The sequence below is a fragment of the Teleopsis dalmanni genome, chromosome 1 (genome assembly GCF_002237135.1).
Source record: "Teleopsis dalmanni isolate 2A chromosome 1, ASM223713v2, whole genome shotgun sequence".
NCBI classification, from domain to species: domain Eukaryota; kingdom Metazoa; phylum Arthropoda; class Insecta; order Diptera; family Diopsidae; genus Teleopsis; species Teleopsis dalmanni.
This window is the reverse complement of record NC_051846.1, coordinates 65,559,977-65,574,283: the sequence shown is the minus strand read 5'-3', so window position 1 is coordinate 65,574,283 and position 14,307 is coordinate 65,559,977. Positions and strand designations below refer to the sequence as shown.

General features: G+C 27.1%; 1 protein-coding gene across 1 annotated transcript in view; it reads right to left on the bottom strand.

Moving 5' to 3' along the window:
* LOC119673107 (protein commissureless 2 homolog) overlaps positions 1–14,030 on the bottom strand; it is a 49,071-nt gene extending 35,041 nt beyond the window's left edge. Inside the window, exon 1 of the mRNA XM_038084339.1 lies at positions 12,471–14,030. Within this exon, the coding sequence (XP_037940267.1) occupies positions 12,471–12,867 (397 nt within the window). The 5' untranslated portion in view covers positions 12,868–14,030. The remainder of the gene's footprint in view (positions 1–12,470) is intronic.
* Between the last annotated feature and the right edge of the window lie 277 nt (positions 14,031–14,307).

The following is a 14,307-nucleotide window of genomic DNA, read 5'->3' as shown; positions in this document are numbered from 1 at the left end:
TCATGTACAGTTTTAAAGTTATACAATGCAAAGAAATTAGTAAAATTATATAAAATACAAAATTTTATTATTTATATCATTTTTGGTCCATTTAATCGTATTATAGAGTTCTGCATTCGTAATGTGATTGAATAATTGAAGTCAAATGGTAATGTTTGTAAAGTCAAAAATTTAACCAATTTAACCATACTACTGAAAATACTGATGCTGTGAATCCAGGATACTTTAGGTTATACCGGCGATCTGAAGTATCTAGTTAGGACTTTTAGTTCACTGTTTAATCGTATAAGAACTCAAAGACTTAAAAACCAATTTAAACTATATGGTAGTTATAACCTAAAATGCTTTTTAGAGAGAATTCTTGGAGCTGAACAAGATCTTCAAAAATGTAAAGTCCTAGCATAGGTAATCGACGCCGTATATGCGCTGAACAGTCCCAAAACAGATGTGAGGTACTTTCATTATCCTCTCTGTGTATCAATAAGTCAATGAAAATTAACAACAATCAAAAAAATGTTGTTCTGAATAATTTGGACTTTTGTATGACAATGCATGGAATATTTTCGATAAAGCTTTACATATTAAGGTGTATAAAATTCAATTGGATCAAGGACTTTAATCTATATTAATGCGAATTAATAATGTGGATTGGGTTTTAGATCAACTTGGAACCATTACTTACATTCTTAAGCCATTAATTAATGGAAAACTCGTGTCGATCGAGCTTCTATCGTCTTATTGTGTCATTTGTAATGAAATAACCCAAATGCTCTTCATAAGATAAGTTTACATGTTTGAGAGTTAACAGTTTGTTGTGGTTATTGGTCTGGAAGTGTAATTGGAGCTTAATAGAGTCCACTATAAAAATATGATTACTGATATTTCTGACGTGAACTGAATGATCTTGACTTGGAGCATATGTGGTTTCAATACGATGATGAAAATACCAAAAGAAATTGGTGCAATCAATTTCTTAAGACAAAAGTTCAAAATAAATATCTTTTATTTAATTACTCCATAGCAATATATCTGCAATTGTTGTTTATAACAAAATTATAATCACAAAAACCAATAAAATATGTTTTTAAGTGGCTGTCATTACTATTGGCTTGTTAAAATGTTTCAAAGCCTGTTATTAAATTAAATTGTGGGTAGTTAAAGACTTGTTAATATATTTCATAACTAAATATTAAGAGTTATTATTGAGCTTTAATTTATTATAGCCATTAATTCAGAGATAATTTATTGATTTTAATTATACTTGCATAAAAGCTTAAAGGCTCATTTGTCAGTGCCTAAACTGAATCTGTTGAGCTTAGCTGAAAATGTTTTACTAATGCAGTTTATGGCTTTCCGATTTTATTAAAAATAATCTCAACTGAGATAGAAATATAAATTGATAGGTTTTCAGTGAATTTCTCATTGAATATTTCACAATTTTAGCCATTTTCGAACAGAAATTTCAATTAAATAATTAGCGTAACGCGAATTTGCGAATAACACACATTTACGTCATTATCCTTATTATCTGCACTATCGCCAACGGCGAAAGCCTGTAGCATTTGCTGGAGCTCTTGTCCCCCTGAAAGCTGGAGATTTAGAGCCAGTAAAAAATTAATATTCATTTTTAGCACATTTATGCCAATTTCTATTTTCAACAAAATTAATTTATTGAATAAACTGATTTTGGCATATAAAACGAATAGAAAAACTAATATTTAACATAAAATGTTATAAATAATTTTGTCGTATGTGCCGAAGAGCACATTTTGTAGCTTTGTTGTTTAAAATTTTAAGGGGCATTAAACTAAGTCTAAACATTTGGACAGATTTCTATCAATACTAATAGTTGCCATTTTCAGGTGATTGTTTAAATAATTGGTTTTTGCTTCACAAACAAACCACATACACAGACTGAAGCCAACACCACAACACCACAGTTATTTCAATAAAATTTTGTTTTAATTTAAATAAATTTAATACTTAAATATTTAAATAATAAAGGTATATATCATAAATAGACTGTTTGTGTAGTAACTAATAAATTTATACACATAACTATACATCACTTTAAATATGTGTTAACAAATATATATAGGGATCAGAGTTTTCTTATGTGTATAAGTAATAAATAATGTGTATAAAATAATAAACATTAAATAATATATATAAAAAATCTTAAAATTTAAAATTAATATTAATTTCAGTTAAACTACCATCATATAGTGACTATTTTACTTAATTGAAACTATTGTATTTAATAGAGTGGTTTTGAACAGTAGTGAATAGTAACAACAAAATTTTTGTTTATTTATTTTAATTGATTGTATTTTTTGCTGTTCATACAGCTGTTTTAAATATTGCCAAATACCCATTTCCAGTGGTTTAGGAATTATTTTTTAAATTTAATTACTTATAAATAATTTTTTTTAAGACTGCAAGAGCCCAGGGTGAAACTCGTTCCCTGCCAAGTTTAAAGCTTAGAGTCGGTGTTCATTAGCCAACTGACCCAAAACCGTACTTGACTTGTATGTTCGCACTTTTTCTGGAGTTTTGTTGCTTTGCTGTGAAAGTTCATTTACAAAATCCCTTAGTGTGTTATATTAGCTGTATCTTAAACAAGCTGTATGACAATTGAACTAATTTAAGTTGTTTTTAATTGTTAAATTTGAAATAAAGATTTTGTTGTTACAATTCACTACTGTTCGAAACCTCTCTATTAAAATTTAAAATTTAAATATATATCCAATTATATGTAGACAAAATATTGTTTTTGTCCGAATCTGCTATATATTATATTAATCTACAATTGGATGAGAATGAAAACTATCTGCGGTTTTTAGTTAAATTTTTGAACAAAACTTTTCTCATGGAAAATGAATTTCAATCAAGTATATATGTCACTATTATTTAGACTTTTTGCCATTTTTTGACTAAATTCATAATTAAATTGGTGTGGAAGATCTGTGGTTAATCGGCGAAAATTTTAGCTAAGTGATTTTCAGCTGTTTTTTTATTGTCCAGTTTTCTACCATTGCAGCACAGATAGCCTCGGCTGTCATGATCAAATTTGAACCGACATATTGATTTTTCTCTCACTCTCAATTTTATAATTTGCATTGAAAGCAACAACATTTTTGCTCATGACGAACCCATTTCACTTTACATAAGATGGGCCTAAACGAGTTCTGCAAAGACTGAAACAAATAGTAGTCATACTGTGTAACATCCGGATAATGGTAGTCATATGGTACTCTCTCGCTGTTAATTTCAATTTTAATTTATATTGCGAGTAAGTGGTTGACAGCAGTATGCCATGAATAGACCCTTGGATCATTAGTGACATCAGTTAGAGTCTTGGCTGAGTTGCATACTATATATTCACCTTGTAGGTGAGTTTATTAGTTGCCAATGAAGTAGTATTGGACTGTTGCCTCATCAGTATTGTCAGTGCTTCCCGATAGGCAATATGGTTAGAACGGACTGAAATTCTTTTCAGTCTTATGAATTAAAGAGTTTTGGCGACGTCTTGTTTGGATATAATTAATGACAAAGTTAAACACGCACATAGCACGTTTTCAAAAACTTTCTTTATTCTAGTATTTCTAGCAATTGCTATATTTTACCAAGGTCTATCTTGTGGGCATGTGTCCTTAACAAATTCTTTTCGTTAGTACATCAATCCTTTTTCTGAACTGTTTTCATTTAGGACCGATTAAAAAATTTGAGATTTTTTATTTTGCAGATAGTTTTGGTTAGTGTACAGATGTTACGACTTTGTCATCTGCTCTTTATAATATTTTAATAATATATTATTTTTTTATTATATATTTATTTTATTAACGGATTTGAAAATAGTTCACGTATACAATATGAAACTGAAGGGTATTACTATGAGCGAAACTGTATCAAAATATTTAACATATAAACAATATACCCTTCTGAAGTTTTGTTGACAAAATAAATTATTTTGAAGATCTCATCGATAGTTTAATTCCATCCATTATCGGTAAGATTTATAAGTGTTCTTAATGTTTATTTCGAGTTGATATTTGAAGTACCTTCACTTAATTAAATGTGTGGATTTTATATCTAAGTCCAAATGATAATATAGCGGAAAGTTTTTTATTTTATATTATGTGGAGGTTTGTATATTTATAAGAAGATATGAAGGTAGGGTTTAACAAAGAGAGAGTAATGTTTGGATGTAAAGTCGATATAGTTCAGAAGTGTTAGTGGTTTCTTGAAAAATATGTATGTGGTTAAGATTTTATATAGAGATATTTTTATAAGTCTGTAGACTTGATATACCAAGATGGTTTCTTTTGAGTGCTTTGTATTGGAATGTCTAAAATAGTTTGAGTATTGCTCTGAGAGCTGTATATACTAATCCCTATTGTTGGATCGGTCACACTATTTATTTAGAAATGGATAGTTTATTATTGATGTTAAGCTTACGATTATTTGTAAGTGAAGAAAAATCTTGAAACATTGAAGTGTTTGTGTACTAGTTTCATACGTATGTGGTTTTTCCAGAAAAACCTTTTGTTTTTTATATGTGGTATTCGTTATATTATTGAGTACCTTAACTGACTCGAGTATGTGTTATCCGAAATAAGTAATTAACAGAAAATTAATATGTAAATAAAGGTTTTTAAATTAAAACAACAAATTTTTTTATTTTTATTTAATGAATTTGAAATTTGGCTGACTATACAGTTGTTTTGAGTATTGCTGAGTACCCATCATTAGTTAATCATTAGTTATCTATTTTGTTAATATTTATTACGTTAAACTATTTGTCAATAATTGTTGAGATTGCAAGTATCAGTGATTTAATTTGTAACCTGTAAAATTTGTAGATCGGAGTCAGGGTTATTAATTGAAAATAAGATATTTAGGTTTTGTAATTCACTACTGTACAAAAAATCTTTTTATTAAAAATGTTTCTGTTAAGAAGGTTGTTTCTTTCATTATATTTGACTTAAAAAAGTTCATATAACATGAATATAGACTATATTTTAGATTAAAAAAAGTTTATATTTCAGAAGCATTCACAAAACTAATTTAAGAGGAGGTTTGTGAAAATCAATTCAAAGTTCATATGAAGATGTAGTGTCTTAAGATCCAACGTGAAAGGTTCGATGTGTTTCAGGTACAAATCCTTAAATCACGTCTGGTGTATGCTACACAAAATGACATAAATGTGGGGGAAGGATATATATGAAGCTTTTTATAATAGCAAGTTCTTTGCATAGTTCTTATTCCAATATCTATGTCTCTCTTAATATTCTGGACACGTCATATTTTTATTTCTTGGATTATAAATTAATAACTATTACACTCTCTATCTCCGTTAATATTCTGGAGATGTTATTTTTTTTATTTTTTTGATTATTTTATTTATTATTAAAATTATAAATTATTTACTATGTTACTTTGTATCTCTCTTAACATTCTGGATCATTAATATTTTTATTTCTTGGATTATAAATTATTAACTATTCCACTCTGTATCTCTGTTAATATTCTGGAGATGTTATTTTTTTTATTTTTTTGATTATTTTATTTATTATTAAAATTATGAATTATTTACTATTTTACTCTATATCTCTCTTAACATTCTGGATCATTAATATTTTTATTTCTTGGATTATAAATTATTAACTATTCCACTCTGTATCTCTGTTAATATTCTGGAGATGTTATTTTTTTTATTTTTTTGATTATTTTATTTATTATTAAAATTATGAATTATTTACTATTTTACTCTATATCTCTCTTAACATTCTGGATCATTAATATTTTTATTTCTTGGATTATAAATTATTAACTATTCCACTCTGTATCTCTGTTAATATTCTGGAGATGTTATTTTTTTTATTTTTTTGATTATTTTATAAAGACGTTTTTTCGAACAGTAGTGAAATACAACAATAAAAATTTATTTTTTATATTATTTTAATTATTGAATGGCACAATAGATCTTTTAGGTCGCAGTGCACGATCCCTTACTCAATAATAATTAATTGAATTTTTGGCTGACCATACAGCTGTTTCGAGTATTGCCAAATACCCATCATCAGTGGTCTTGGAAATAATTCTTGTATTTAATTATTCGTAAATAATTATTTTTTGAGACTGCAAGTACCAGGAATCGAACTCGGGTCCTGCCAAATGTGAAGCTCAGAATCAGCGCACCTTAACCAACTGATCCAAAGCCGTACTTGACTTTTTTGTTCGCATATTTTTCTGGAGTTTTGTTACTATTACTATGAAAGTTTTAATTAACAATTTTACTTGCTGTGTTTATATTAGAACGAAATCATAAACCAGCTGTAGAATAATTGAATTAATTAATTAATTATAATTTTATTTTCAATTGTTAAATTACAATACTATTTTGTTCGTAGAGGCATTATTTGTTATAAGATTTGTTCTTTCTTATGTATAGAACCTTAGATTATTTTATTTATTTTTAGGATTATAAATTATAAACTAACACGAAAACCCCCTGTATGTGTTTTGGCTTATATAAAAATCAATATATTTTCTGTACTTTACATTTATAAAATACTCTTTCGCTAAACAGGCACAGGTATAATAATAATATTAACTTCCCTTTGAGATATCATCATACTTAAAATAATTTATTTAATTTTTTTTATCACTTAATTTGAAGTTGTTTATTATTCATTCAATTATACTATTAAACGTTTGATAAATATTTATTTATGTTATATATAAACAATCAACTTGACGTAAAAAGCTCACATAAATGACAAAGAATTGAGATAGATATTTTCGAGTGCAACATTAACGTTAATTTTACGAGGGATTCAAAGGAAAAAATGTTGGAAACTTTTTGAGGTTATAAATTTTTATGATGAATCCAGCTTAGTTTTTACAATGAAACAAAAATAGTAAAAAATAAATTCATTAAATTGCAATAAAAAATAATTTGACGTTTTTCTTTTTATTATTTTATTGCGAGTATCTTGAAGCCGTTCATTCACTTCAGAATAATTAAATAATTTTTCATGTGCATTTCAAGAGTAAGTTTTTATTATTTTATGTTGGTAATTAAGATAACTTTTTAGTAGAAACTTAAAAATAAATGTAAAAAAAAAATGAATAAAATGCATTTTTATAGAATCAAAGTTGTTGATATATGTAAATAAAATTCAACTAAAATTTAATTTAATTTTTACTATATATTTTATATGATAAATGCGGAGATAAATGCGTGGTGAATCACACGTCGATCATAAAGAAGAGAGTAAATTAAATTAAAGTTGTTAATAATTAGAAATTAAAAATCTTGAAATTTTATTTGGTTGGTTGTGATTGTTTTCACATTATTTTTTCTTTCGTCTTCATTTGATAATTTTAAGAAAACATTAGACATAACGTCGAACGTATCTACTACCTTTCAGCCTGACTCAGTTTCAAGCAAAACAAAGACCGGAATTTTAGTCTGGCATTTGTTGATATTAATTTTTTTTTTTGAAAATGTGGTTTTATTGTTTATAGAGAATATATTCAAACATACATATGTATATATAAAAATATTTACGAATATATATGTACAGTCTATCCACGTGATCTAGTATTTGAGTTAAGAAAAAAATTTGCCAAAAAATATTGAAGGTACACTCGAGTCAAAGTACGTTAGCAACAACCTGCAAAATAACAGGTTGATTGTTTGTTTTTATTATTACGAGTAATAATCAACATTATAGAAAGATGTGGAAATAAATTCATAATATTAATTAATTAAAAAATTAATTATTATTAATTTTTAATGCTCTCATAGCAAACTTATGATGTAGAAAAATCTGCTGCAATCTTGTTACTAAGCTTCTTTCTCTAAAGAATATTGGAATATAATTAAAATTATAATAATCTACTTTCTTTTGAAATATTTAAATATTTTTCTTGAATATTCATTATTTCGTATACTTATGAAATAAATTTTCTCATTGTGATGCAGATAAATGTTATTTTTTTTACTTATTAAAAAATATTTTAAAAGTGTTATAAAATAGAAAGAGTGGGGCTTAAGATACAAACTTGCTCCTTTTGGCAAATAATAAGTCTATCCTATATTGGTAGATTTCTTTATTAAATATCATTGAAAGCTATAATATTAATACATTTGTAGTCTATTTCAAGCATTTATATTCCAATAACAATTTTTGATTTTGATTTTGAAAATTCTTGTTTAAGAGTTCCAAATTATACGATGAAATTTCGAGTTAGTGCAGTACAAATTTCTCTTTGCATGGAAATTGTTAATTTAAATATTCTCTACTCTAAAATAAATAATTAACTGAATTTATAAACTGAATTTATATTTCTAAAAAACATTTTCATTTTATTGCATAGTCAAACAAAATTTTTTATCCTCAGTTTAATTTACTTATTAGGCGGCGTCCATCTATTAAATATACATAAAATGTAACATTATTTTATTTCATTTCTAAAATATAGATATTTTTCTGACAGCTCAAAATTTGACAACCTAACATTATTGATTAAACAATACTCGGCGGAGTATCTATAAAAATAAACCATAAGATTTATCTGCGTAGCTAAGGGAAGATAAGGTGCATCTGAAGTAATAATTTATAATGAAAACATAGCATAAAGGATAAATGAGTCCTCTCTCTATTTCCCTTGTAATGTGATTGATCACTGATGTAATAAGTGTATAAGTGTTCCTTTTCCTCTCCTCTTAATGTGATTGATCAATAATAAAATCAGACGAGGTGATATAGAACTTCATAATTAAAAGAAGAATATGGAGGTACATGGAGTCATACCTTCCCCTCTTCCCTTGATATGATTGATCAGTGATAAAACTAAAGGATGTATATAATAGATATAATAATTCTGAATTAAGAATTAATTAAGAGAGTCCATGGAGTAATGGATTCGTCACCTTCTCTCTCTTCTAATTGGGATTGATAGAACTATGAGAATGTGGTACCCAGGCAATCTTGTGTAGGAGTTAAACATATATACTTCAAACAAAGAAGATCTTCAAACAAAGACCTTTTATTCAGAAGGTCTGGTATTTTCTTAAATTCAAAATGTTTAGTTTGTTTATTTACTTAATTCATTTACAGATTACTGATTATTGATAGATTTACCTATACAAAGTTAGGTAATTAAACCAAAAAGCTGTCAACCCTCAACAAATAGCTAGACACCCTTCTTAATCCTTTGTGCAAGCTAAACGCATGTGTACTTATCTAGGATTATACTCATTAATAATTTTAGTAAAATACATGAGATCCCTATGAGAAAATTATTAAGTTTCATAGAAAACTTGCAATGATTTCTCAACTCATAATACGCAGGTAAGTAAATGGAATATTAGGAGATCAGCCTTTCTTAATTAACTGCAAAGCTTTTTTGATTTCACATAATGTTAGGAGGAGGGTTAGTTGTTTTATTAACAGATCGTGCTTATAGACAGAAGAAAATATGACAAATATTGCATTTGCTTTTATGTTTAGATAACTCGTGTACACGAGTTATCTATGTTATCTAGGAACAGGAGTTCAGGTATCCTATCCTCGATCATCAACAAGTAAGGAATGGTGACGGGACATTGTGATTGTTGATAGAAAAACTCTTTTCAACAGTATTATCATATTATGTATTCAACTCTAGGAAATCATGTTCTCTGTGATCACAATTTTAACTCATTATATCCCTCCCATTAATATGAGAATTTCCGAAATGATATTTAATAAAAATTTAATATTTTACAATCACTTATTTACTATTTAACGGTTTTTAATAAAAATATTTTATCTTTTTTATTTATTTAAACGTTAAGGTATCAAACAAGAAGCAAAATATTTTAGTTTAAATTAAAGACAATAGGGGTCATCAGATATTTTATCTTTTAAATTTTGATGTTATGTATTTATTTATTCTTTGCATATTTTTTTATATATACGAGTATATCTATTAAATATTTAAAAAATTAAATGCCTTTTTAAGATAATAAAAAAAACCACATATAAGTAAAATTTTTATTTGTTGAATGCGTTGCTTATGTGCTTCGACATTGTCCAGTTCAGGGAAATTGCAGGTAAAGCGGATTTAAAGATGGACCAAAACTACCTCGTGAAACAGAGATTTACAGATGGATCAAAATATAGAACTATTTCATATACATACAGTACAAGGTTTTCTAAACATTAACTCTCTCACATAAATAAGGAAATAAATCAATCATTAATTAGAGAAACAACACTCCAAATAAGATTAAAACGCTCCATGACTACCGAGTTGACGAATAAATGGGTGCTATGAATGGGTTTACGTGCGTAATACTAATTCATTTTATTCTCTTTATTAAATTTTTGACCTTAGGTCTATTGTAAGCGTTGGACTATATATGTAAGTTGTTTTGATAATTAATTTTACTTGTGAGTTGAATGAATTATCAAGTGTCAAAAAGGCAGTTGTAAAAAAAAAAATAACAACATTACCGGTTTTTATTATCTCTCATTAATATTGCAGGTTTTATTCGAAATTGTTTTTTAATGGGGTTCACGTCTACACTAGATAGATTTTGGCAAAATTTTTTTGCTTGAATACAAAGATGATTTTGATGCTCTAGTATATTAATTTTTTTTTCAAAGAAAAAATTATTATTTGCAGGGAAAAAGTTGGATTACATGCGTCTTCGTCAGCTGGAAGATGTTACCTTAAAATTTATTTTAGTATATATTAATGGAACGAAATGATCCGAAAAAACCAAAGATATATGGCAATATTCAAAACAGCTCTATGGACAGTCAGAAATTTAATTATTTAAAAATGAATAATAATTTTTGTAGCTGCAATTCACTACCGTTCGGAGTCGTAGTACTGTACTATAGTATGCAATAGTACTGCACTGTTGTACTATTGTATTGTATAGTGAGTATATCATCATAACTGACGTCAAATTTAATATTTGAAATTAATTATATTGAATTTATCATATTAAAGTAAAAAATTAAAAAAACGTTATAAAAAAACAAATAACAAAGATTTTGACAACGAACTCTTTGCCCTTTCGTTTCCAAACGATGTTTTAATAAATTTGAAGAAGAAAGTGGCACTGAGTGAGTAAAACATTGAGAAGTCCTTATGACAGCAATGATAAGATCACGTAATCTGGTATTCACACTGTTAAACACAATGAGAGCGATCCGAAAAGAACTGGAGCGCACGATTCTGGTTAACTTACAGAAGTACTTTCTAAAAGAGTGAACACCACAAAAGAATTATATATTATAAGAATTGTATTACACATAAGAGTATATAAGTGCATATATAATTCGAACATGCCTCAGACATTTTTATAATGTCTTTACTTTATAACTTTTTAGTTATATATAACGGTGGTGTATTTCGACAAGTGGATCATCGCAGCGATGACTTTCTATGACTTTGTCCGAGACTATAGACGATGCAAATTTAATATCTTCTAGACCGTTTCTTTATTGGCTTCATAGATATAACAAATGTAGACTTGTTGGATTTTCTTAGCTTTATCTGGAAGACTAAATGGTTTATAAAGTATAACACATGAAAATAATAACGTTTAGTGTAACTCGCTTCTCCCAGGCAAGGTTGATGGCTTTCGAATGAATAAGGTGTACATGTTTCCGATAATTCTATCAGTATACGCTCTTTCAAGTTAACTGCAAGAGTTGATATAATAGCATACGCATGGGGTGCTAGCTCCCAGCGAAGCGGACCACTGAGGTTCCGCTGGTCTTTTGTACCTGATTTTTTGTGCTATAAATTCTTACTGATAATGTAATATTTATTAACAAATTTAGAACTAATATTAAAAATTTGTTTTATTTGTGTAAATAATTTTTTTATAAGTAAAAAATATAGTGAAGGTTTGAATAGTAATGAAAAAAAAAAACAACAACAAAAATTTGATTAATTTATTGAAATTTGGCTATACGCAAATAAGCGTTGTATGATCAGCTAAATTTTAATAAATAAATCAAATTTTTGTTGTTGTTTCCTCATTACTATTTGAACCCTTCTCTTTTTTTTTATTTAAATATAACAAAAATTAATTTACACAAAAAAATCAATTTTAATATTAATTCATTGTGCATTTATAGCATAAAAGATCAGTCAGAAAAGTTCGTGCTTCGCTCTGCTGGAATCTAAAATATCCCATAAATATTTTATTATATCAACTCCTTAAGTTACCTTAAGAGAGCGTATGTTGATGCAACTGTTCGAACCCTTCGCCATAACAACCTTCACATTGACAAAAAAAAGTCAATATTAAAAAAAAAATATTTTTTTTTTAAGTGTTAAGTAACTTTGACAGTTTTCAGTAAATTCCACAAATAAGTATTAGTTAATAATAATTAGAGCAAATCACTTAATAATTTTATTGTTTTAAATAATTGACACGTTTTTAAACTTACATGAGTTTTTCCATTGTTGAAATTTGTGATATAGAAAGCAGGAGCATATGAAAAATATTACACAAACAATAAGCAACGTCAGTATCACTCCAATCCAGATATCGCTCACAACTCTGGAGTACTCCACTTCGTCCATGTGTGTGTGACCAATGCGCGGTGGTGGCACACGTCCAGCTGTTGTAGGCAAGCCAATTATAAAATCATCAGATGCACCATTCACTACAATTTCTGCATCTTTGTGCTCCACAGTGAAGTTGCCCAGTGCCGAATCTAAGCCAAGTGCCAGTTGCTCTAATTTATTTATTAATATCGAGTAATTCTGGGGTAAATCGAAAGATGGAAATTCTATTTTTTCACTAGTTGCCGTCACATTCGAAATCAATTGCAGTTCAGACATTTTCGAAAAATGCACAAATAATTTTTATTTCAAATTCAAAAAAATATTAAAATATATAAAAATTGTTTTTATTTATTTTCATATGATTTTCGAGAGCTTAAATAACACCGATCTTTTTAGCGTCTGCAGTCACGTAACTCCGTTTATAGACTAAATTTTTTGCAAAAATACGAATTTTTAAGATTCGAAAATCTGTAAGATTTTCAATTTTTTAACTTAAATCAACTGAAATTTTTCTTTTTTAGTTGGATTTTGTATCTTTTTTTTAATAATTTTTTTGTTGTATATTTGGTACAATTTCTGTGTTGTGCTGAACTTTATTAACACATTTGTGCTAATAATTTTGGAATATACTCGTTTTAATTTAATTAAAAATCAAAACAATTCTAAAAGGCTCCGGCTGTTACTGGTACGAATTATATACGAGGCGAATGCGTATCTTTGCGATACAATTATCTATGATTGTGTGCACGAAATATGCTCATATATATAATATTGTAAGCAGCACATTTTCAGTTGTTTATTGCTTTCAGATACGATTACTTAGAGTATTATTATTCTGCCGGTAGGTGTGAGTAGTTAAGTTATCTCCGCGTATATTACAAATAACTCATAGAAACAAGACAGGCCGTAAGATACTTCATGTGTATACAATATCTATCTATAAGTTATTTACCGACTTAGTTTGTCAGTCGTGTAAATATTTGTTGTTGCTGTTAAACTCCTTGAAATGCTTTTAGCATTATTTTGTTATATAAAATATATAGATATATAGATATATATTTTTTGCTTGTGCTGTTATTATTATTGTTAACTTCATTCAGTGTTGTGGGCTGTGAATTGTGTTGTGTGCTTTGTAATTAAAATGTCTTGACTGCAAAAATTGTTAGTTGCAAATGTTGAGTTACTTTTAAGATACACTAAATATACTACTAAATTAATTAAATAATTAAGAGCAATTCGTTTAAATGTGTTACATTTATTGCTTATTTTACTGAAGTTATTTTAGGTATATTTTGTTTATTTATTTTTTTTTTTTGTGTTATTATTGAAGTACTTACAACACAGAACACTTGCACTTGGCATAAATTTTCACCTGCACACGTTTACGACTGTTTTTTTTTTGTTTAAAAATATTTTTTTACAATTTTTTTTATTTATATATATTTAATTGTATATATTTGTGCTTTTTAAAGAAAAAGTGTTATTTATATTTTAAGTCAAAATATTTTTATTTATTTTAGTCAGTATTTGTGTTGTTAATATTTTATGCACATTTTACAAAATTTATTGTACTTTTGTGTTAAAGTAATTATATAAAAATTAATTGTTAAGAGCAGCACAAGTGGTCTTGCATATCATAAATATTAAAATATTTCAATTTTATTAAATAAAATAAAAAAAAAATTATTTGTTGCACAAATTAAGTTAAATATTTTC